The sequence below is a fragment of the Microcaecilia unicolor genome, chromosome 11 (assembly GCF_901765095.1).
Source record: "Microcaecilia unicolor chromosome 11, aMicUni1.1, whole genome shotgun sequence".
NCBI lineage: Eukaryota > Metazoa > Chordata > Amphibia > Gymnophiona > Siphonopidae > Microcaecilia > Microcaecilia unicolor.
The window spans coordinates 28,427,709-28,451,845 of record NC_044041.1 but is presented as its reverse complement, the minus strand read 5'-3'; the positions used below and the strand labels follow the sequence as shown (position 1 = coordinate 28,451,845).

The 24,137-nt window shown below is 46.8% G+C and overlaps 1 protein-coding gene across 2 annotated transcripts in view; it reads left to right on the top strand.

Annotated features, from left to right (window-relative positions):
* ACACB (acetyl-CoA carboxylase beta) overlaps positions 1-24,137 on the top strand; it is a 341,366-nt gene that overhangs the window by 268,770 nt on the left and 48,459 nt on the right. For both annotated transcript variants that reach the window (XM_030220274.1, XM_030220272.1), the window contains 7 exons: positions 916-1,036; positions 1,184-1,294; positions 2,315-2,458; positions 5,824-5,944; positions 13,669-13,765; positions 15,087-15,183; positions 18,403-18,538. In XM_030220274.1, the coding sequence (XP_030076134.1) occupies positions 916-1,036; positions 1,184-1,294; positions 2,315-2,458; positions 5,824-5,944; positions 13,669-13,765; positions 15,087-15,183; positions 18,403-18,538 (827 nt within the window). The remainder of the gene's footprint in view (positions 1-915; positions 1,037-1,183; positions 1,295-2,314; positions 2,459-5,823; positions 5,945-13,668; positions 13,766-15,086; positions 15,184-18,402; positions 18,539-24,137) is intronic.

Below are 24,137 nucleotides of genomic sequence, written 5' to 3'. Positions count from 1 at the left end.
AGTATCCTGGGATATATCCCATCTGGCTCCATAGCTTTGTCCATTACCAGGTTTTCAAGCTGCTTATAAAGACTTTATTCTGTGAATGACGTAATATCCACTCCATTCTCCAGATATACTGTCGGTATCCAACCACGGTCCTTCTCCAGGATTTTCTTCCGTGAATACAGAAGAGAAGTATTTGTTTAGCACATTAGCTTTATCCTCATCACTCTCCACATAGCTATTCTCAGCATCTTTCAGTCTTAATTCCAAACCTATGTTTTCACCAACCCCAATATATCTGAAAAACGTCTTGTCACCTCTCTTTTCATCTTCAGATATTTGTTCGTCTGCGTGTGCTTTCGCTAGCCATATTTTTCCTCTTGGCTTCTTTGAGTTTAAGCCGGTAATCTATTCCTTGAGCCTCTTATTGCGTTCTTCTGTATTTCTTGAACAAAACTTCTTTTGCCCTTATTTTTTCAGCCACCTGCTTGGAGAACCATATAGGCTTCCTGTTTCTCTTGTTTTTGTTTACTTTTCTTGTGTAAAGATTGGTTGCTATACTTACAGCTAATTCCATGAAGGAAAGCCCATTGCCATATACCTATCGCTTCCTGACACAAGGGGTAGGGTCCCGTACGCCCCTGATTGAGTACCTCCTGTAGTGTCATAGGATCTCAACATAGTCCTCACTTAGCTGATGAAAGCTCCTTTTGAGCCTCTGAATACCTGCCATCTGTTTTTGACCTGGAAAGTAGTTTTTCTGGTGGCAGTCACTTCAGCTCGCAGAGTCAGTGAGCTCCAAACCCTAGTAGCTCACCCACCATATATTAAAGTAGTCCTCTGCCTACACCCTAAGTTCCTTCTTAAGGTTGTGTCGGAGTTCCATCTTAACCAGTAAATTTTTCTTTCTCTGGGACTTTTTTTGGACAGGTATGTCCTGACAGATATCATTGGGAAGGAAGATGGAATAGGTGTGGAGAACCTGAGGGGGTCCGGTACTATTGCTGGAGAGTCATCCCTTGCCTACGATGAGATCGTTACCATCAGCATGGTATATTTTTCTGTTTTATACTTGTGAAAACATTTTAAACAGTTGTGCTGATTTTACATCATGCTGTTGCTTTGATTGGTATACATTTTAGCTATTTCTTCCATCCCTTGAAAGTATGTAACCAACTTGCCAGGTGTGTTTCCTCAGGTTACGTGCCGTGCTATCGGCATTGGGGCTTACTTGGTGAGGCTGGGACAACGGGTCATACAAGTGGAAAATTCCCACATTGTCCTAACTGGAGCCAGTGCACTCAACAAGGTAAATACAGAGCTTCATGTTTCAAGTTTAGTTGCACCAGCACTGATTAATGGGAGGGAATGGAAAACCTACTGGGCTGGCAGAACGCAGCAATCTAGCACCATGCCAACTTTTTTTTTTTTTTTTTTGAAGTGGTGGGGGTAGATTTTCCTTTAGCAGCCAACAATATATAATTTCCTGTCATTAGGGTCTTTTCATACTTGTCTTCTATGGACCATTGAACAACACAACCGAATTTATTAGAGAGAGATTTTTTGGGTCACACAGTAGTACACCGAGGTCTCTGAAGAACATGATGTGCTTTCATTTACAGCAGTGGTTCTCAAACCTGTTCTGAGGACCATCAGACAGTCAGGTCTTCAGGCTATCCCTAATGAACATTACTCCGTCTCCAGCAAATGGTGATTGTGCTCTGTGCTGTCTCTTGGCTTCTAACTAAACCCTGTTGGCTTCTGATCTACTTGATTTCTGGCTACCAGAAACTTAACATTTTCTGGCCTTGTAGGAAATCTGCACTTAGGAAATACTTAGATGTCTTCAAGTCCCTTTCCTATTTCTTCTCCTACCCTGTTCAAGTGTACAGCGCTGCGTACATCTAGTAGCGCTATAGAAATGATAAGTAGTAGTACCCTGAGAGGAGTCTGGGGTTGAGCTGTCTTCAGACTTCATGTGTGACTAACTCCTGGTCCAGTTTTCTGGCTGGAAACCAGTTGAATAAGTGGACTGCTGTATATGCCGTGCTTTACTGGAGATGGTTAATACCAGAGGGCATCACTTGGTGCCGATCCCTTCCCTTCTCCACAAGCTACCACAATGACGCCCGGCTCTCTGGAGGCTTCTTTCTACAGACAGCAAGTATATTTTGTCTTTGCTTGAGTTTTGAATTGGACTGGAAGACTGGAGCAGGCTATGGCAAGACACTTCTGGATGGTTCAGAGGGTGGAATGGTGGAAGTAAAATAAAACTATATGGAGACTAGAATATGCTGGAAACTTGCATTTGCTTTTTGTTTTTCCACAGGTGCTGGGCCGTGAAGTATACACATCAAATAACCAGCTGGGAGGTGTACAAATCATGTATAATAATGGAATTTCCCATGTTACTGTTCCAGATGACTTTGAAGGCGTTTATACTATCTTGGAGTGGTTGTCCTATATGCCAAAGGTGCTGTCCTCTGCATAGATCAGCAAACCATCAACTTAAATGCCATTCTATTTATGCATCACTGTTAAAGCAGGTTTAAAGACCTGTCTTTTCCCCCAGGCCTTTAACAATGTTTAGCTGCTTTGGTATTTAGTAGCAAGCCTGGATTGCTTGGTTTGACTTGTGGCGAGGGCTTTGGGATACTGGTTTCTTGGGCATAGTCTTTTTATTTATTTATTTTAATATACAGTACTGTGCTTTCTTGGCCATTATTCTTTTCCACTCTGTGTTAGTCATTTTGTAACTTATAATTTGAAATTGTAAACTGCTCTGGTGCTTGCAAGTAGCATTTTAGAAAGCTCTGCTGTTTTAATCACTATTAACATTTGCAATTAATGTGCAAAAAATAACGTTTAAAATTAACACCATTAACACTAACGGACGTGATGGGAGCACATCCACCCTTCTGAAGTGCCCTCCCAAAGGCTGTCCCCAGTTCTACCTTAAGAATGCCCTGGTAGTTTAAGACAAGACAATCAGGAGCAATCCCTAGTTGCTGCTCCTACTGCCATCTCCAGTATTCAAATGGCAGCCGTGACCTGACATGGTAGTCTTATGGTACTACCCCTAGGATTCTGACTCTGTGTTAGTACCTCAAGATTATCACTACAGGTTGTGGCCAACATTTTAAACCTGCGGCCAGTATGGGCAAGAGCGACTGGGGGATACTTCCTTCTACTCCTCCCTTAGACCACCAGGACATCTTAAGGGGTGGGGGATGGAGGCTTTTGGAAGTGTCTTGGATTGGGGGATGTTTGTGGCCATGGTTTTGGGAAGGAGAATGCACAGGGAAGCTTTGGGAGGCGGTTCTAGGGAGGAGGGAGGCTTTTCTTTGGGGGGGGGGGGAGCATTGGGAGGGAGTGACTTTTCTGGGGAGGAGAAAGGCTTTTTTTTTTGGGGGGGGGGGGGGCATCAGTAAAACTAACCAGCCCTTCCTTCTGTAGAATAACTTCCTACTCAGCTAACTGTGTAGTGGGTCTGTATATCACCACTATCTGATATAACTGCTCGGATAGTGTTGCAGCAGTCAAAGGGGATATTTTGTGGCACTAGCCAGGCAGTGATTAAAAGTACAATTAACAGCAATTGAGATTTTCTATGTGATAATTAATCATGATTAAAATTTTGATCGAGCAGTGGCTATAAAATACAAACATGTGACCCAGCAGAATATTCATCCAGGTAATTCAGCCTCAAAACTGTACTGAGCTCTGCAATCTGGAACAGGGCCGGTCTTAGACCGAGGTGGCCGCATAGGGCCTCGCGCTTAAGGGGGCCCCGCGTGGCGCGCCTCAGTCAGCCTCCTCCGCTCCATCCCGGCGCTCCGGTAAATTTACCTCGCTCCCAATGTCGCGGCAGCTGTGCAGTGTCAGTGAAAGCGTTGCCCGATGTCTCTAACCTTCCCTTCGCTTGTTCGTTCCCTCTGTGTCCCGCCCTCGAGGAAATGACGTCAGAAGAAGGCGGGGCACTGAAGGAACACACGAGTTTAGGGAAGGCTGGTGGAGAGACGTCAGACAGTGCTTTCACTGACGCTGCGCAGCTGCTGAAACGGAGGTAAATTTAAATACTAGAAGATTTGAGAAGAGGGGAGGGCGGGCAGGTGGACATGGGAGCAGGAGGGATGGGGAGAGAGGAGCATTGATCGATGGACATGGATGGGAGGCCAGGGCCCAGGGAAAGAGGAGAAATTGCCGGACATGGAGGGGAGGGCAGGGGAGAGAGGAGAAACGTTGGGCAGGAATGGAGGGAAGGAAAGACAAAGGAAGGAGATGCACATGGATGTAGGGGAAGGGAGAGAGAAGAAATGCTGGACATGGATGTAGGGGAGGGGAGGAAAGTAGATGCACATGGCTGGAGGGGAGTGAAGAGAAATGCTGGATATGGATGGAGGGAGAATTGCTGACTTTAAGTGCTGGTTCGGAGCACTTTGAAGGCAGATGCTGAAACTGGAGAAAGGATAGGGACAGGGCTACAGATGGGTAGACAGGACACATAAGGACACAGGAGGATGGTGGACATGGTGAGAGAAAAAATATCAAATAGAAGACTCTGCATAAAACAGAAGACACTGGGACTAAAGCGAATAGAAAAACTAATTGATAGACAACAAAGGTAGAAAAAAGTATTTTATTCAGAATTTATTAATTGGAATATGTCAGCTTTTGGAAATGTGCATCTGTGATATTTTGCATGTAAGTTTCAATTTTTCTAGTATTGCTGCATGCTGAGTCTGACTTCTTGAGGTAACTTTCCAGTTCAGTATTTTAAGCCTTCATATCTGTTGTGTCATGTGTTTTTCATGTGTGATCAGGGTGCAGTATCCTGCTAGCGTGTAGTAGTTTGCATCCCTTTTTTTTTTTTTTTTTCACGAGGTAGTGTATTGTTGTTTTAGAACCTGGTGTAATTACAGTTCTGCCTTTTCACGCATAAGGTTGTAGCTTGTCCTGTCCTTGGAATTAGTGCTGTTATGGTTTGGTAAGGTTGAGTGTGTTTTTGCACAAGTTTGTGTATAGTGTTTTGCAGTGGAGAGATTGTGTGTCCACACCTCTGACCCCCCCGGGGTTATGAGAATTGGAACTACTAATTTTAGTGGACTCGAACTGAATAATTTCCGGGGAGGGGGGGGTTTCATGATAGCATTGTGCTTATTATTTCAATCAGTTTTTCTGTACAAGTTTAGCTTCATTTGTCTTTATTTGAAATTTCATGAATAAAACATATTCTAAAAATTGAATAATCGTATCAATGGGGTGGAGCTAGGGCGGGGCTAGGATGGGGCCCCACCAAATTGGTCTGCACAGGGCCCTGCACTTGCTAAGACCGGCCCTGATCTGGAAAACCCCATAATTTAAAAGTAACACCAGAGCATCTCTGTGAACTTTAAACTTGGTTTCCAAAAAACAGCAGTGATGATGTAAGCAACAGGTAACCCATGAATTCCTCCAGCAGAGTGTTTTTGCAGGGAATCTTTCTGTTCAAAAGACACAGTTAAATTTACCAAGAAGGTTAGAAAGGTTCTTTGAAGGAAGCTAACTATCAAAAAAAAAATAGTAATGTTTGTAAATAACAATACATGTATTTTCTATCCAACATGATATATTGCAAGTTTTGTGGTAGTTTTCAGGGGAAGGTGAGAGAGGCACATATATTTTCTTTTTAGAAATGTTATAGTCTGCCTTCCCAGATCTTCGTAGAAATGCCTATAATGGTGCACAGCATAAAACCAGTATTAAGAAAAAAATGCTAAAATACAATCATTTTTGTTCCTTTATTAAAATGTTTAGTTTTCCATTTTTTGAACTTGACTTTCTGTCCTCATTTCTCAGGATAAACGCAGCCCTGTCCCTGTCATTACTTCCAGTGACCCCACTGAAAGAGAAATTGATTTTGTCCCTACGAAAGCTCCCTACGACCCCCGATGGATGCTGGCTGGAAGACCACACCCCAGTAAGCAGCAGGAATATCACCCTTTCATGAATTTCTTATGGGAGAAAATGGCGTAACTGTGGTCCCCAGCCCATTAGTTGCCCCTGTTTCACACGTTTTCTCTGTTTGTCTTGTTCCTAGTTCTTCTGCTTCCCACAGCTCATTTGTGGCTATGTAAAGACATTGTATCCTCTGGGTAGAGTTTCTCAAATCTGGGCTGGGGCCCTTGCAGCCAGTTAGTTTCAGAATATCCACAATGAATATATGCATGAGAGAAATGTACACATAAAATATACTATAAATATAATCCTCAGTCAGATTGTGGAGGAGTGGCCTAATGGTTAGTGCAGCAGGCTTTGATCCTGGCAACCTGGGTTTTGATTCCCACTGCAGCTCCTTGTGACCTTGGGCAAGTCACTTAACCCTCCATTGCCCCAGGTACAGAAACATAGATTGTGAACCCTCTAGGGACAGGGAAAGTACCTGCATATAATGTGTACATTGCTGAGTACGTCTAGTAGCGCTATAAAAATTATTAGTAGTAATTAGACATTCGCTGCAGGAGTAACAGCTAAGTTTTCTATTGTTTTGAATGAAAAGTCCCGACCTTGAGACAGCAGCGTGAAATGCTGGCTAGTGTCAGTCTGGGGGGACTTTTCTGTTTAAGCTGGAGGAGGCAACATAAGCGCCCTTTGATTATGTCTATATTTAGAAAGTTGCAAATTTTCATTGCCTATTTAGACTGTGGCGATGGTTTTTAGCTCTGAAGGGTTTACCCTGGAGCTCTTTACTATTATTATATTAGTGGATGTCTAATTCAGATTGCAGTCTGATTGAGGATTGTAATTATAGTATATTTTGTGTGATGATTTCATCCTCTACCCATACATTGTTTATATGAGAGAAATGTGCAGACGGATGTCTGGGATATGCAAATTATTCATCAGGAACATGCACGAGATGCTGAAAGCCTGACTGGCACTTGAGGGTTCATTAGGACAGGTTTGGGAAGTCCTGCCTTAATGATTAAGATGATGCACGTATAGACACCAAACTTCACTTTCTTCTTCTTAAGAAAAGATCAATATTTAATTTATTGGGATTTATGTAACCACCTTTATGAAGATTCAGCCAGGTGGTGTACAGTAGGTGCAGTTTAATGTCAAACCTACAATTTTGTTAACAACATAACAATAGTAAAATGTACAAGTACAAACTTAAATACAAAGAAAGAGGAAAACTTGAAACCAGCAAATTGAAACTTAATACCATGAAACGGGATAAAAATATACATACATTTAACAGCAGTGAAATTCAAATCGAGATATAATACGATGCAAGCGTAATAGTGATGGAATATCTAATAAGCACACAATCAGAACATTCAAATAACATTGCTATGATAACCAATGCTTTCCTACAATTCAGTTTAGTATATAGCTGAGGGGCCAAATGCAGATATATAGATGAGTCCTGCAAGGCCACTCAAATATGGTTAAAGGGATGTACATTGTGGACCCCACACATCCTTGGAGGGTAACTTTCAGCCTGCCAATAAGTGGCTTTGGAAATTGTTCTATAAACTATTTTGAATATATAATTACAATTTTGACCATACATCTTGAGTATACACTATATGCAGATGCCACCATTGCATGCAGCTCATTTCAGCTGGAAGAATCAGTGGTCCTCTCTGCATTCCCTCTCAAGACCTACACCAACTTCTATACCTGTTCTCAGCTCTGCGTCTTAGAGGACAAAGATTTCTCCTTCACTGAAGCAGTCACTGTCCTCAACATCCATCCGTTGACTAGACTGTAAGCTGAATGAAGGGACTTTCTATGTCTGTGCAGTTCTGCATACACTTTTTAGTAGTATATAAATGTTTAGTAGTAATGCTTATTCCTTTTAAAAGTGTATAGATGATTTAGTGCTGTGTGTCCACACCAAATTGATGTTGTGGCGAAACGGGGGATTTTCATACCTGTGATTTGTATTACTATTCTTATGACATGCATTTTTCTTGATTGGCCAGCAGGTGTTGTCTGACCTCTGCATTTTAGCAGTAGCAGGAGTGTTTAATTCTTAGCTTGCCTTCCCTGAGGAGGAAAGGAAAACCTGAGATAAAGTAACCGGCAATGCTGCTGGCTAGATACCTTCAAAGTTAATGCTCTGGGCTCTGATTAGCCCTGAAGTACAAAATCCAGCTAGAATGTGCTTTATTCCCTCGGTCTCAGAGAGGGAGTGTAGAGAGTAAAGATCTCTGCACTGAGACCCTGTTCAAAACCTGCGACCAGTTATTTTCCTGAACTCCCCAGGTACTACTCGGGTAGTAAGAAAGTGTCTAGTTTGTTGATACCTGTTAATTTACCAGTTATTGTTTGCTATTTCCACCTGTTTTTTCACCGTTCACTGTTCTACTTTTCTGATAATAAACCTATTAGTTTACTAGCTCTGCTGTGCTGGACTGACTAAGAGTCCTGGAGGTTTTTGTTCTCGGTCTGTGGGTGTTGTCTAGGAATTGTGGGACCCCTGGGATTGTGGCCCCAGTGTCCTTACAAACCACCGGGGAAATAACTTGTGGGTGGAAGACTCATCCAGAGGCAAGAGAAACCCAGTGCGGTGGGATGAAGGATATGCCAGTGTAGAGCACGTGCATAGGTGGAGGCGGGCCTGAGCAGTGCTGGGTGGACCCTTTAGGTGGCCGAAGGGTTATCCCCAGGTGGGTTAGTCGTTTTGACAGATGTGTGCTTCTAATATGATATTTATATAAATATCCCAATGCTCAATCAGTCCATGTCCTATTGATTGGTGAGATGGACTGTCAGAAGGTAATGCAAACACTGTATTCGCTTATAATAGTGAAGGCACCTTTAATTGGTCATTGGTCCACATTATTTTCTTCCAAACACTATTTCTCTAATAGTTTTTAGCGCTCACTTGTTCAAATTTTCAACCCCCTTAATCATATGAGGCAAACTTAATGGTTTGCATCTTCATAAATGTGCTTCGGTAACCAACTGCCGACATGAGATATGTATCACATTTCGATATCCTGCATCAGGGTAGTCGTTGTCTTAAGTTTCACGCATAATCTTGCAGGTTAGTTAGAAACTTAAAGCTTGTTAAGGTGACCAATTACCCTGATGCAGGATATCGAAATGTGATACTTGTCTCATGATGGCAGCTGGTTACTGATGCATATTTATGAAGACGCACACCATTAAGATAAGTTTCCATAGCGTCCCTCTAGACCGTCACAGATGGGTTATGCACTCCTACCAGGAGATGGAGACTGAGAACCACCAAGTTTCAGATATAGGTATAAGTGAGCTGTGCAGTCCCCTGAAAATCAGTCTGTTCTCAGTCTTGGCAGATAGTAGCAGTGGTAAGGCTGTGCATTCCTGTTTGGAGTTTTAGTCCCCGGGGGAGGGGGTGGTGGTGATGGTTTCCCTTTCCAGGGTTTTTATGCCTTTTTGGGCCCCTGATTAAAGAGCTATTATTATAAAACAAAGTTGATCCCAAGATCCTTCCACTGCTGCTGGACTGCATTGAAGCCTGTTGGGGTCTCTGTGTGCCCAGGGGGTTTCACACTTGGGTGGCTGAGTCCCTTCTCCCTCCATGGTTTCAGGTTTAAGAACCTTGGCTCTCCTTCTCTACCTGGCGATGGACAGGCAGTTGTGCCTGAGGTGTCTGCCCTTGGCCTTTAGCCATGCTTGTTGGAGATCTTTTCTACAACTTGATGTAAAAACAAACAAACTGCAGCCTGTTTTGGGGCTTTTGAGCTGTTTGGCTTTGATTAAAAAAAAATAAATAAAAAAGGAATACTGGCAGAGACCCATTAGTGTGAACAGTGCAGGGAGTTGTTCTCATGCATTTCCCGAGGCCATTTCAGTTTTGTGCTGCGTGAGTGTCCCGGCATGGTGGTGTGCTCTGTGGATGTTGCCATAAGTTTGCAGTGCCTGAAGTGCTGCGTGGATGTTGGTGACGTGCTGTAGATTTGGCGGGGCACTGTTTGGCCTGTGCCAGCAAGGACTTGGGGCTGACAGCAGAGTCACAGGAAGGTTCTTTTGGTGTGGTTGCAGCTGCGTTGGGGGAGAGCACTTGATGGCTGTTCCGATTTTGGTGGGAACCCCCGCTATTTTGCCATATGCTTCGGCTCCCGATCAGCCTCCGTGGTTGCTGCCCATGGCTTCTTCAGCACCTGGCCTGGGGTCTGCGATGGTCCCTCAGGTTTCTGGGGTGGTTTTTCCTCCAGACTTCGTGTTGTCCATGTCCTAGGTCTTCTGCCTATGTTGAGAGGGTGGCTAGTCTCTTCAGGGTCCTCAGCTGTCGTTCCAGGGGGACCTGTTGCTTCCCCTCTCCTTCTCTTTCTCCATCTCCCGTCAAAATGCAGTGGGTGGACGTGAGTGTGGAGGAGCTGTTATATTTGGGTAACAGTTGAGTGTCTTGTTTGACTCTAGCTGTTGTTACAAATAGAATTCCAAAAAAAAAGGGGAGCAGAGATACATCTCAGAGGTCTCTTTAGTTCCTATCTGGTCCTCACCCAGATCATTGATGCCTCCTTTAGTAGACAGTGTGGTGAGTTTGTGCCATGTTCTGTTCTGACATTTTTTGCTTCCCCGTCCCTCATTTAGTTTCTCTGCCATTCTGAGAGTGTGCCCCTCTGTCCTCTTTCAAGCACGAGAACAGTTTATTTTCCATTTTTTTCGTTTTTGCAGTCTTGGTTGTTGGTATAGGTCAATACCTCCCAAAGCCCTCTGTCCTTTGTGGTAAGGTATATTTTCATTTAAACTGTGTAGAACTCAGCTGTAGTTTATCACTACATTATTTCAGCTTTGCAGTGGTATTTGGCACCTGTGAGTGAGTGCATGGAGTTCTAGAATTTTCAGGTATCCATGGTAACCATTAGCAGCCCCTCACCTTGAGTTGCGCATGAGGCTGGAAGTTTGATGGCGGAAGGGGGAGATGGAGGCTTCCACAACAGTCTTTTACTTATGCGGAGTAACTTTTAGGCTGCTTTCTGAACACTGATAATTGGGATGTGCAGAGTGCTTTAGGAGCACCCCAGCTTTTGGATTTCTTGCAGGCAGGGCTGAACAAAGCACCGACCTTGTCTTCACTTAAGATGCAGGTGGTAGCACTGTCCTGTTTCAGGGGACTGGTCCATGTTAAGTCTGTGGCTGTGCATCAGGACGTAGTCTGTTTCTTGGGGGGAGAGCGTCTTTTTCGGTTGCTGGTGCGGTCCATTGTTCCTCCTTGGGATCTTAATTTGTTTATTGTCTATGTTGGTTTCCACTCTAAAGGAGTGCGCTGAAGGATTTGACCTTAACGGTGGTGTTCTTGGTGGCTGTATCTTTGGCTCGCAGGATTTGAGTTGCAGGTCATGTCAGGAAATCTTTTTTTTTTTTGCTGTTCTTTGGAATAAAGTGGAGCTCAGGTTTGTTCCTTTCTAAGGTGGTATTGGTGTTTCATATCATTCAGTTAGTCTCCTTGCCTGTGCTAGGTGATCGGGCCAGTTTGGAGGAGTTACGCGTTACTCAGGATTTTAGATGCTCTGATCATCTTTTTGTGCTCTTTGGTGGCCATCAGAAGGGGGAAACAGCTTCCTTAGGGTACTGTTGCTCGGTGGATCAAAGAAACGGTCGCATTCGTTTATTTGCTTAAGGGCAGGCCGATTCCGGCCTTTTTTGCAAGTGCATGCCACTCGGACTCAGGTGGCCTCATAGGCAGAGCATTCCTTGGTGTGTCTGCTGGACATCTGCAAGGCAGCGGTGTGGTCTTCGTTTCATTCCTTTGCCCATCATTATAGATTGGATGTGCACGTGCAGCAGGATTTGGCGTTTGGAGCTAGAGTGTTGGAAGCAGGGTTTCGAGGGTCCCTCCCATGATGGTCGCTGCTTTGGTACTTCCTGTCTGTGATAGTCTAGAGGGGACGCTGTGAAAAGAGAAATTAGGTCTTACCTGCTAATTTATTTTCATTAGTCCGTCTAGATTGTCAGAGCCCGCCCAGCTCTATTCTGTCTCTGGAGTATGTTTGTAGGCTGTGTTCACAGGTCGGCATAGTTTTGGGGGGTGGTATGTGGTGTTGGGTCCTGTTGGCCATGTTCCGGTTGTGAATGTGTTGGAGGGTTTTAGGATATGTTATTTCTTTTCTCTCCTCTTCAGTAGTTCTGCTTGGCTATTTGTAGACTGATTTTCAGGGGACTGTATAGCTCACTTATACCTCTATATCTGAAACTCAGTGGTTCTCAGTCTCCATCTGCTGGTAGGAGTGCATAACCCATCTGTGAGGGACTAAAGGAAAGTAAATTAGCAGGTAAGACCTAATTTCTCCTTGCCTGATATTAAAAAGTTTGCATTATCTTCTAATGGTCCATCTCACCAATCAGTAGGACATGGACTGAGCGCTGAAATCTTTATATAAATGTCATGGTTATTCTCCTGCTAGAATTTAATGGTCCCTGATTAATGTTGCCTCTAATAATGAGTCTGCTTTATATGCTGTCAATATTTACCTTGTATCTTAGTGTGTTTTAAAGTTGTGCAGAACTTGCAGAGTTCATTCTATGTATGTTCTCTTTATTTTTGGGGCATACCTTTTCTTGATGCCACCTTGCAGATTGTATATAACTTGTAAATTAGGGCATCAATAGTTTATATGGGCTGGAGATGCTCTTGCCCAGATAAACCCCACTGATCTGGCCGACCACCAATATTCAGCAGTACTTAACCGGATAGTGCTGCTGAATATTGGCTGTAACCAGGGGCGTATCTGGGGTTCGGCGGTAGGGGGGGCCAGAGCGGGGGGCACATTATAGCCCCCCCTGCCGCCATTGCCATCCCCTCCTGCCGCCGTTACCACCACCCCCCTACCGCCGCCAACACCTACCTTTGCTGGCGGGGGACCCCAACCCCCGCCAGCCGAGGTCTGCTTCCTCTAAAATTATTCCTTGAGCTGAGGTCTTTCAAGTTGTTCGTCCTCGCTCCCACTCCTCCGTGCTGCTGTTCAAACTCTGCGGAATCCAGTTTCGGAGTCTGTCTGACGTCGCAGCACGTTGTACGTGCAGGACGACGTACAACGTGCTGCGACGTCAGACAGACTCCAAAACTGGATTCCACAGAGTTTGAACAGCAGCACGGAGGAGTGGGAGCGAGGACGAACAACTTGAAAGACCTCAGCTCAAGGAATAATTTTAGAGGAAGCGGACCTCAGCTGGCGGGGGTTGAGGTCCCCCACCAGCAAAGGTAGGTGTTGGCGGCGGTAGGGGGGTCCAGGGCCCTGTGGCCCCACGCAGATACACCCCTGGCTGTAACTGGCTAGATTAGGGATTGTCTGGGGTGGAGATTGGGTGGAATCACTACTTAGCTGGTTAGCAGGGATATTTGGTCAGCTAATCAGCTAAGTAAGTGGGAAAAGTTAAAATTTCTAAACAGTTTTCCTGTCTTTACCCATCAAGTTAACCAGGCACTGATCTCAACATTGTCCAGTGCCCAGTCAACTTCTGGATTGCCATACTAACCCAGATACTCATGCCAGAGGCTGGACATGCCCTTTGGCTGTGAGTGGCTTACAAGCAGACTGAATTTCAACCCCCAGGGTTTTATGTATTCATTCAGCATTTTTTAAAAATCCACTTATGTGCTGTACTGTACATACTGAAATGTATTTGTTCTTTGCTGGAGCTGTTTTTATTGTTCTGATAACACTAGCTCTGCACTTTTTTTTTTTTAAATATCTCTAGCTATTAAAGGAGCCTGGCAGAGTGGATTTTTTGACCATGGGAGTTTCAAGGAGATCATGAATTCATGGGCACAGACTGTTGTAGTTGGTAGAGCCAGGTAACAAAAACACAGCTTTTTTTTTTTTTTTTTTTTGACACACTAGAAATATGTATTTTCTTTTTTTGTACTGGTCCTGCTCCTTCCCCCTCACAACTCTCATCCCATGCATCAGCCATCCACTGTAATCATGTAGCCTTCATGTCACCACCTCCCCTTCTGGAGGATTGCACCTCGTCTCATGTTTCAGAAGCAACTTAAAGCTTTATTTTTTTAATAAAAGTGGTCAGGGACCTGTACTAACAACACTCCATAGAGGCAAGTAGATTTCGGAGCTAGAATCAACTGAAATGGTGGTAGTGGCAGTGAAAGGGAACTGTTTGGAAGAGAGATGGGACAGGTCAGATGGTGAAATAAAAGGGCATGTTTAAGATGTTTTATGTTAGGCGTATTTGTTTTATGGTTTTATCATTATATATATATTTTAGGGCTGTTGATTAATTGCATTATCTAACAGGATGAACATGCGAATTCTTTTGTGTGATGAAAAATTTTAGTCATGATTAATGAAAATCTGGGACTGGCGCTGTACCCTCTGACTCCTCCTTCCCACCCCCTCCAACAGGTCTCTCTCTTTTCCCCCCTCCTTGTCTGGCTGTTTTTTTAAAACTTGCCTGGGTTGGGGGCAGCACCTGTAATGCAAGCAATCTTCCTGTGCCAGCCCTGAGAACCTTCCTGCAGCTGTGTCCTGCCTCCTCTGATGCAATTTCCTGTTTCGGAGAAGGCAATGAACGGCTGCAGGAAAGCTTGTGGGGCCAGCGGAGGAAGCCTGCTTGCATTGCATGCACAGCCTGAGGCCCAGGCACGTTTAAAAAAAGAAAAAGGCTTTAGGGGGAAAAAACGGAAGGGAGAGGCACAACTGCCAGGTCGGCTAGGGGATGGGAGGAGGTTATCTGAGGTACAGTTTAACTCAACATTAATCATGATTACAAATTGTAATTGTCCAACAGCCCTAGTTTCATTGTGATCCACCCAGAACTGTGGATAGTTTATAGTAAGTTCTCTTGAGTGATGAGTGTGAAACATGCGTGGAACAGTTTTGATTTTACTGGGGTTTTGTTGTTGTTTTCCATTAAAATTGTACTTGCTCAAGTTGCAGGAAACCTTAGGAATGAAAATTGTCAAAATCCTGCACAAGAAAGGCAGTGCATTCACTTTACTCACCAAAAGCGAGAGGAGTTCTATGTAGTTTAAAACCCCTTCCCTTTCTGATAGGAGATTGGGTGGTTTTGGTTCATAATCAACTTTGCGCTTAAAGCTGGAAGCATCATGGCTTTAATATTTCTGACTCTTCTGCTTCCTATATTTTTACTGATTCCAGATTAGGAGGGATACCTGTTGGTGTAATCGCTGTAGAAACCCGCACCGTAGAAATGGCAGTACCTGCAGATCCAGCCAACCCTGACTCGGAAGCAAAAGTATGATATGAAAAACAATAACACTGTGAATTTTAGAGTGGCACTTTGAGAACATGATCTTGAATTTTAGAGTGGCACTTTGGGGTACATGATCTTGTGGCCGGCTTGGCCTAGGAAGTGCCCATTATTCTTCAGGAGTACCTTGTATTACTTTTCTGTACATAGTTCAAGGGAAGGGGGAACTTGTTCTGTGGGAGTTAAGGACCAACTGGGGAAGTAGCAAAAATTAGGAAAAAAAAAAAAAGACTACGTTGCTTCACTTTGATGAATGAAAGGAGCGGCAATGACTAAGGGGAGGGATGATTGACTCAGGAGTCCACCAGATTTAAAGATTTAAGAAAGTAGAATATTCATACTGGATCTGACTAATGGTCTATATAGCCCAGTATCTTGCTTCTAACAGTGGCCAGTCCAGGCTACAAGTACTTGGCAGAATCCCAAATAGTAGCAAGATTCCATGCTACTGATCCCAGGGATAAGTACTGGCTTTCCCTATGTCTCTTAGTAACAGATTATGGACTTCTCATCCAGGAATTTCTCCAAACCTTTCTTTTAAACCCATATATGCTAACTGCTGCTTACCACATCTTCTAGTAACAAGTTCAAGAGCTTAGCTATTGAGTGAAAAAATATTTTCTCTTGTTTGTTTTAAAAGTATTACCATGTAACTTAGTGGAGTGTGCGATAGTCTTTGTTTTACTCTTTCAAAAGATACATCAATTCATATTTACCTGTTCTTCTCCACTCAGTATTTTGTAGACCTCTATCATATCCCTCTCTCAGCTATTTCTTTTCCTAACCTCTTAAGCCTTTCATGAGAGGTGTTCCATCCCCTTTATCATTTTGGTTGCCCTTCTTTAAACCTTTTCTAATTCCTCTATATCTTATTTGAGATGCAGTGACCACAATTGCACATAATAAGGTGTGATGTCGCACCATGGAGCGATACAGAGGCATTATAATATTTTTCTTATTTTTTGTCCCTTTCCTAATAATTCCAGTGAGTTCATAACATTCACAGAGGCCTGACATGAACTGTTTTGGCATAGTGTCTGTGTTCAGGGTCTTCAAACTGTGATATGCCAAATTTCTGCTTTTGAGTAGTAAAAAAATTCTTGACTGTCCATAAACTCCACTATCAACACTCATACTTCTGAGATGCTATTTCTGATAGAATCCAATATTCAAAGCTGAGTAGTAGACTATCCCAGAAAAACAACTTAGTAACCACAAGAAGCGTATCAGAAAATCAATAAGAACCTCTAACAGGTTATTAGGCCTCTTATGGGACATTCCATTACAAGTCCCCACCTTCTTCAATCATTTACTCTTCTGGGTTTAGCTCAGATATGTATCTTTATACCAATAATTTTTTTATTTTCAAAACACTATAGATTAAATATCTATTTATCTATCTTTCTTTTACAATCCAAGCGATCTCAAAACAAATACTTAACTTTAGGAGTCAGGCAGCCACTATCACATTGAATCATAACTGCTTGACGCCCACACTCACTGGATCAACATCGGGCATGTCATGTAACACCTAAGCGTTAACCCTAGCACCCACCTGGATTTAACCCTGCGACAACCTACAGGGTCTGTCCCAGCACTACCCAGGCCCACTTGCACCTGCTCCTACACTGGCATACTCTACACCCATCGAATGGATTCCGCTTGCCTCTGGACGAGTCTCCCACCCGTAAGTATTTACCTGGTGGTTTCTATGGACATCAGAGCCACATTCTCAGGGGTCCCACAGTTCCTAGAAAACACCCACAGACCGAGGACACAAACCACCAGGATTTTTAGTCCAGGATCTAAGAGTTAACAAACTATTAGGTTTATTATCATGAAAAAGGTGTAAACAGCAAACAGTAACTGGTAAAATAACAGGAATCAGCATTAAACTAACTAAACACTTTCTTACTACCTGAGTAGTACCTGGGTAGTTCTGGAAAAATAACTGCTCATCGAATTTGAACAGTCTCAGTGGAGAGGTCTTCACTCTCTACACTCCCACTCTGAGACTGGAGAAATTCCAGCACATTCTGGCCAGTCAGAGCCCAGATCACTAACACTAAGGGAGTTTCTGGCCAATGGCAATGCAGATACTCTCCTAGAGTTTTCCTGTGCTGTAACGCAGAGGACAGACACCACCTGCTGGCCAAACAAGGGAAATGCATTGAAGAGGAAAAATAAAACATTACAGGTCACAGAAAAGAATGTTGCCTGTTTCACCACAAGGCACAACTGCCTTTATGGCATTTCGGCACCACTTTGTGCCTGCTTCTGGAGTATTCCTATTATCATTTCACAGATCACCAGACTCTGGCGTTCTGGTTGTTAAGAACATAAGAATAGCCGTACTGGGTCAGACCAGTGGTCCATCTAGCCTAGTATCCTGCTTCCAACAGTGGCCAATCCAGGTCACAAGTACCTGGCAGAAACTCAATTAGTAGCAACATTCCATGCTACCAGTCCTGGGGCAAGCGGTGGCTTCCTCCATATCCATCTCAATAAGACTATGGACTTTTCCTCCTGGAGAGTGCGTGTTTGTCTACTAAGTTTTGAATATTTGATTTTGACCTGAGAGTGACAGTGGATTTTACACTACTTTTTGTGTTGTTCACTTCTGACAGATTGGCATGAAACCCATAGTGCTTATGCACTTAGTTGGCATGTGCCCACTTTCACTGTGTCGTGAGTGTCTGTCAGAAGTAGCACCTCAGTAGTGTGAGTGTTGATAGTGGAGCTTAAGGACACTCAAGAATTTTTTATTGCTCAAAACACGGTCCTTGTTACATCTTCATGAACACCATGAATTCATTGTTGTGGGAGTTATAATAAACCTTTAAATTCACTGGACTCCTGAGTTATCAATCATCCCTCCCCTTTGTCGTAGCTGCTCCTTTTATTCGTCTTGCGTTCTGTGGAAGACTTCTTGCTTCACTTTGACCACATGCTTTAGATACCAGAGTAATTTTATAATGGTATTTGTGAATGAAAAAGCACATATGTATCTTTTCACTGTATGCACTTTGCTGGTTTTTCAAAGTGAAGTATGTATGTACTCTCATACTATTTCCATCAGTAATGAAGTGTTTTACCTGCAAGAAGTGGCTTTGAAAATTGCACGCCCCATGTGCAGCTGACCTTTGTATTTACAGCTTTTTACTTCTGAGAGTCTCTTTTAACGAACTTGTATTTCTGGTCCAGATAATCCAGCAAGCTGGACAAGTGTGGTTCCCAGATTCAGCTTTTAAAACAGCCCAGGCTATAAACGACTTCAATCGAGAGCGACTGCCTCTTCTGATCTTTGCTAACTGGAGAGGATTCTCAGGTGGCATGAAAGGTAATTTTGCTCAATTGTTTGCCTGGGTTAGGGCAAGCAGGTGGGACCTTTTCTGATTATCACAGCAGAGCAGGTATAGTTTGGAAGTTAGTGAACAGGGGACTCAAGTTAAACCAGCAGCTGCTGCCCATTTCGCCCATGTTTATCTACAACGAGGGTTCTTAACCTTTTTTGGTTCCTGCACCCTTTAACTGATCAATGAAACTCTCTTACCCCTTTCCTAAACTATTTTTTATTTTTTTTTCTTACATTTGTACCCCGCGCTTTCCCACTCATAGCAGGTTCAATGCGGCTTACATATTATATACAGGTACTTATTTTTCTCCGAGGACAAGCAGGCTGCTTGTTCTCACGACTGGGTGACGTCCGCGGCAGCCCCCACCAACCGGAAATAAGCTTCGCGGGACGGTCGACACGCAGGGCACGCCCACCGCGCATGCGCGGCCGTCTTCCCGCCCGTGCGCGACCGCTCCCGCCAGTTACTTTTTTTCCGCGACTGAGAGAGTTGTGTTTTCCCCTCTCTCTCGTTTCAGCCGCCGGATTTTTTCGACCGCGTTTACGCGGATCGTCGCTTTTGGCCTGTTCGGCCTCTTCTTCTTCTTCTTTCTCTTTTCTTAAAAAAAAAAAAAAAAAAAAGAATTTTGCGCGTGTGGAGCACGCGCTCCTTTTTTTCCCTCGCTTTCTAGCGGGGACGCCTCGTTGCGGCCTAGTGGCCGCTCGGTCGGTTTCAGTTTTCGTGGTGTGATTTTAGCCACCATTGCCGACTTTGACTTCGCCGACGCGATTTTTCCGTCGATGTCCTCGAAGGTCCCGAGTGGATTTAAAAAGTGTGGTCGCTGCGGCCGGCCGATCTCGCAGACCGACACCCACGCTTGGTGCCTCCAGTGCCTCGGGCCGGAGCACAATCTCAAGTCGTGCGTTTTGTGTCTCGGTCTCCGGAAACGGACTCAGGTTGCGAGGCAAGTTCTGCGGGACCGTCTTTTTGGAACTTGCGCCGGCCCCTCGACGTCGACCTCGACGGCATCGGTATCGAAGACCGGTTCTTCGGTACCGGTATCGATGCCCGAGACATCGGCACCGATGGCAGCGACCCCAGGAGAACAGGTCCCGTCGGCCCGCCGGTCCGCCGGCGAGAGTGGGGTAGAGAGACCGCGTGGGCAGTCGGCCCCGGTCACTCCCTCAACTCGTGAGCCACGGGACCGAACCCTGTCGGACCCGGTACCCCGAGACCGAGGGGGATCGACCTCCTCCTCCTCCATGCCCTCCGGCACCGGTGACGTGCACCGGAAAAAAGACAAGAAGCGCCGTCACCGGGAGCCCTCGGTGCACCCTGAAGAGGAGTCGACGCCGAAGCGTCATCGCAGAGAGGAGAGATCTCCGTCGGTGGTGGAGGGTACCGACGCGTCGGGGTTCCGGCACCTCGGTGCCGTCTCCTGGCCCCCAGCAGCTTCCGGCACCGACACCCTTACCGGCCCCACCGCCTTTCCCGGCAGCGGGCCTGGACGAGTGCCTCAGAGCCATCCTTCCGGGGATCCTGGAAGGGCTGATGCGCCAGGCTGTGCCGGCGCCGGGGGTGCTTGCGCCCTCGGCGCCGATGACTGTGGCGCCGGCGAGCTCTAGCCCGGCGCCGGGGCAGTCGACACCGCCGCCGCTTGCGGTGCCGGTCTCGACAGCCACGCAGGTGGAGTCCCCGTCGACGTCGATGGAGGGAGCTCCGTCCCCGCCGGCGCGGGAGTCCACCGCTCGATGACACCGAGACCTCGGTGCCTCGACGTCGAGCCGGGCCCGGTACCGGACGCAGCTACATGAGCTCATGTCCGATACCGAGGATGAGGACTCGTGGGGGGAAGAGGAGGACCCGAGATATTTCTCCTCAGAGGAGTCTACGGGCCTTCCCTCGGACCCCACGCCGTCACCGGAGAGGAAGCTCTCACCTCCTGAGAGTCTCTCCTTTGCCTCCTTTGTGCGGGATATGTCTATAAGCATTCCCTTTCCCGTGGTCTCTGTGGAAGAGCCGAGGGCCGAGATGCTCGAGGTCCTCGACTATCCATCACCACCTAGAGAGTCCTCCACGGTACCGCTGCACAATGTCCTGAAGGAGACGCTGCTCCGGAACTGGGTGCGACCACTAACTAATCCCACCATTCCCAAGAAAGCAGAGTCCCAGTACAGGATCCACTCTGACCCAGAGCTCATGCGGCCCCAGTTGCCCCATGACTCAGCGGTCGTGGATTCTGCTCTCAAGAGGGCACGGAGTTCGAGGGATACCGCCTCGGCGCCCCCGGGGCGGGAGTCTCGCACTCTGGACTCATTTGGGAGGAAGGCCTACCAATCCTCCATGCTCGTGACCCGCATCCAATCTTACCTGCTCTATATGAGCATCCACATGCGGACCAATGTGCAACAGCTGGCGGACCTGGTCGATAAGCTCCCGCCGGAGCAGTCCAGGCCTTATCAGGAGGTGGTCAGGCAGCTGAAGGCGTGCAGAAAGTTCCTGTCCAGGGGGATTTTTGACACCTGTGACGTGGCATCTCGTGCTGCGGCCCAAGGTATAGTGATGCGCAGGCTCTCATGGCTGCGTGCCTCTGACCTGGACAACCGCACCCAGCAGAGACTGGCTGACGTCCCTTGCCGGGGGGATAACATTTTCGGTGAGAAGGTCGAGCAGATGGTGGACCAACTGCATCAGCGGGAAACCGCTCTCGACAAGCTCTCCCACCGGGCACCTTCAGCACCCGCCCCCACGGGTGGGCGTTTTTCCCGGGCACGGCAGGCTGCACCCTATTCTTTTGCAAAGCGTAGGTACAACCAGCCGGCCCGAAGGCCTCGCCAGGCACAGGGACAGCCCCAGCGCGCTCGTTCTCGTCAACAGCGTGCGCCTAAGCAGCCCCCTGCGCCTCCACAGCAAAAGCCGGGGACGGGCTTTTGACTGGATCCACGGGAACATAGCCGCCCTACAAGTGTCCGTACCGGACGATCTGCCGGTCGGAGGGAGGTTAAAATTTTTTCACCAAAGGTGGCCTCTCATAACCTCCGACCAGTGGGTTCTCCAAATAGTGCGGTGCGGATACGCCCTGAATTTGGCCTCCCTGCCTCCAAATTGTCCTCCGGGAGCTCAGTCTTTCAGCTCCCTTCACAAGCAGGTACTTGCAGAGGAACTCTCCGCCCTTCTCAGCGCCAATGCGGTCGAGCCCGTACCACCCGGGCAGGAAGGGCAGGGATTCTATTCCAGGTACTTCCTTGTGGAAAAGAAAACAGGGGGGATGCGTCCCATCCTAGACCTGAGAGGCCTGAACAAATTCCTGGTCAAAGAAAAGTTCAGGATGCTTTCCTTGGGCACCCTTCTGCCAATGATTCAGAAAAACGATTGGCTATGTTCCCTGGATTTAAAGGACGCATACACTCACATCCCGATACTGCCAGCTCACAGACAGTATCTCAGATTCCGCCTGGGCGCACGGCACTTTCAGTATTGTGTGCTGCCCTTTGGGCTCGCCTCTGCCCCACGAGTGTTTACGAAGTGCCTCGTGGTGGTGGCGGCGTATCTACGCAAGCTGGGAGTGCACGTGTTCCCATATCTCGACGATTGGCTGGTCAAGAGCACCTCGGAGGCAGGAGCCCTCCGGTCCATGCAGTGCACTATTCAACTTCTGGAGCTGCTGGGGTTTGTGATAAATTACCCAAAGTCCCATCTCCAGCCTACTCAGTCTCTGGAATTCATAGGAGCGCTGCTGAATACCCAGACGGCTCAGGCCTATCTTCCCGAAGCGAGGGCTACCAATCTCTTGGCCCTGGCTTCGCAGACCAGAGCGTCTCAGCAGGTCACAGCTCGGCAGATGTTGAGACTTCTGGGTCATATGGCCTCCACAGTTCATGTGACTCCCATGGCTCGTCTTCACATGAGATCTGCTCAATGGACCCTAGCTTCCCAGTGGTTTCAAGCCACCGGGAATCTAGAAGATGTCATCCGCCTCTCCACCAGTTGCCGCACTTCACTGCTCTGGTGGACCATCCGGACCAATTTGACCCTGGGACGTCCATTCCAAATTCCGCAGCCCACGAAAGTGCTGACGACGGATGCATCTCGCCTGGGGTGGGGAGCCCATGTCGATGGGCTCCACACTCAGGGTCTGTGGTCCCTCCAGGAAAAGGATCTGCAGATCAACCTCCTGGAGCTCCGAGCGATCTGGAACGCACTGAAGGCTTTCAGAGATCGGCTGTCCTGTCAAATTATCCAAATTCGGACAGACAATCAGGTTGCAATGTATTACGTCAACAAGCAGGGGGGCACCGGATCTCGCCCCCTGTGCCAGGAGGCCGTCGGGATGTGGCGTTGGGCGTGTCGGTTCGGCATGCTCCTCCAAGCCACGTACCTGGCAGGCGTAAACAACAGTCTGGCCGACAGACTGAGCAGAGTCATGCAACCGCACGAGTGGTCGCTCCATGCCAGAGTGGTACGCAAGATCTTCCGAGCGTGGGGCACCCCCTCGGTGGACCTTTTCGCCTCTCAGACCAACCACAAGCTGCCTCTGTTCTGTTCCAGACTTCAGGCACACGGCAGGCTAGCGTCGGATGCCTTTCTCCTCCATTGGGGGACCGGCCTCCTGTATGCTTATCCTCCCATACCTTTGGTGGGGAAGACCTTACTGAAGCTCAAGCAAGACCGCGGCACCATGATTCTGATCGCGCCCTTTTGGCCCCGCCAGATCTGGTTCCCTCTTCTTCTGGAGTTGTCCTCCGAAGAACCGTGGAGATTGGAGTGTTTTCCGACTCTCATTTCGCAGAACGACGGAGCGTTGCTGCACCCCAACCTCCAGTCTCTGGCTCTCACGGCCTGGATGTTGAGGGCGTAGACTTCACTGCGTTGGGTCTGTCTGAGGGTGTCTCCCGGGTCTTGCTTGCCTCTAGGAAGGATTCCACTAAAAAGAGTTACTTTTTCAAGTGGAGGAGGTTTGTCGTGTGGTGTGAGAGCATGGCCCTAGAACCTCGTTCTTGCCCTGCACAGAACCTGCTTGAATACCTTCTGCACTTATCAGAGTCTGGCCTCAAGACCAACTCAGTAAGAAATCACCTTAGTGCGATTAGTGCTTACCATTATCGTGTGGAAGGAAAAGCCATCTCTGGAGAGCCTTTAGTCGTTCGATTCATGAGAGGCTTGCTTTTGTCAAAGCCCCCTATCAAGCCTCCTGTTGTGTCATGGGATCTCAACGTCGTCCTCACCCAGCTGATGAAACCTCCTTTTGAGCCACTGAATACCTGCCATCTGAAGTACTTGACCTGGAAGGTCATTTTCTTGGTGGCAGTTACTTCAGCTCGTAGGGTCAGTGAGCTTCAAGCCCTAGTAGCTCATGCTCCATATACCAAATTTCATCGCAACAGAGTAGTGCTCCGCACCCACCCAAAGTTCCTGCCGAAGGTGGTGTCGGAGTTCCATCTTAACCAGTCAATTGTCTTGCCAACATTCTTCCCCAGGCCGCATACCCGCCCTGCTGAACGTCAGTTGCACACATTGGACTGCAAGAGAGCATTGGCCTTCTACTTGGAGCGGACACAGCCCCACAGACAGTCCGCCCAATTGTTTGTTTCTTTCGACCCTAAC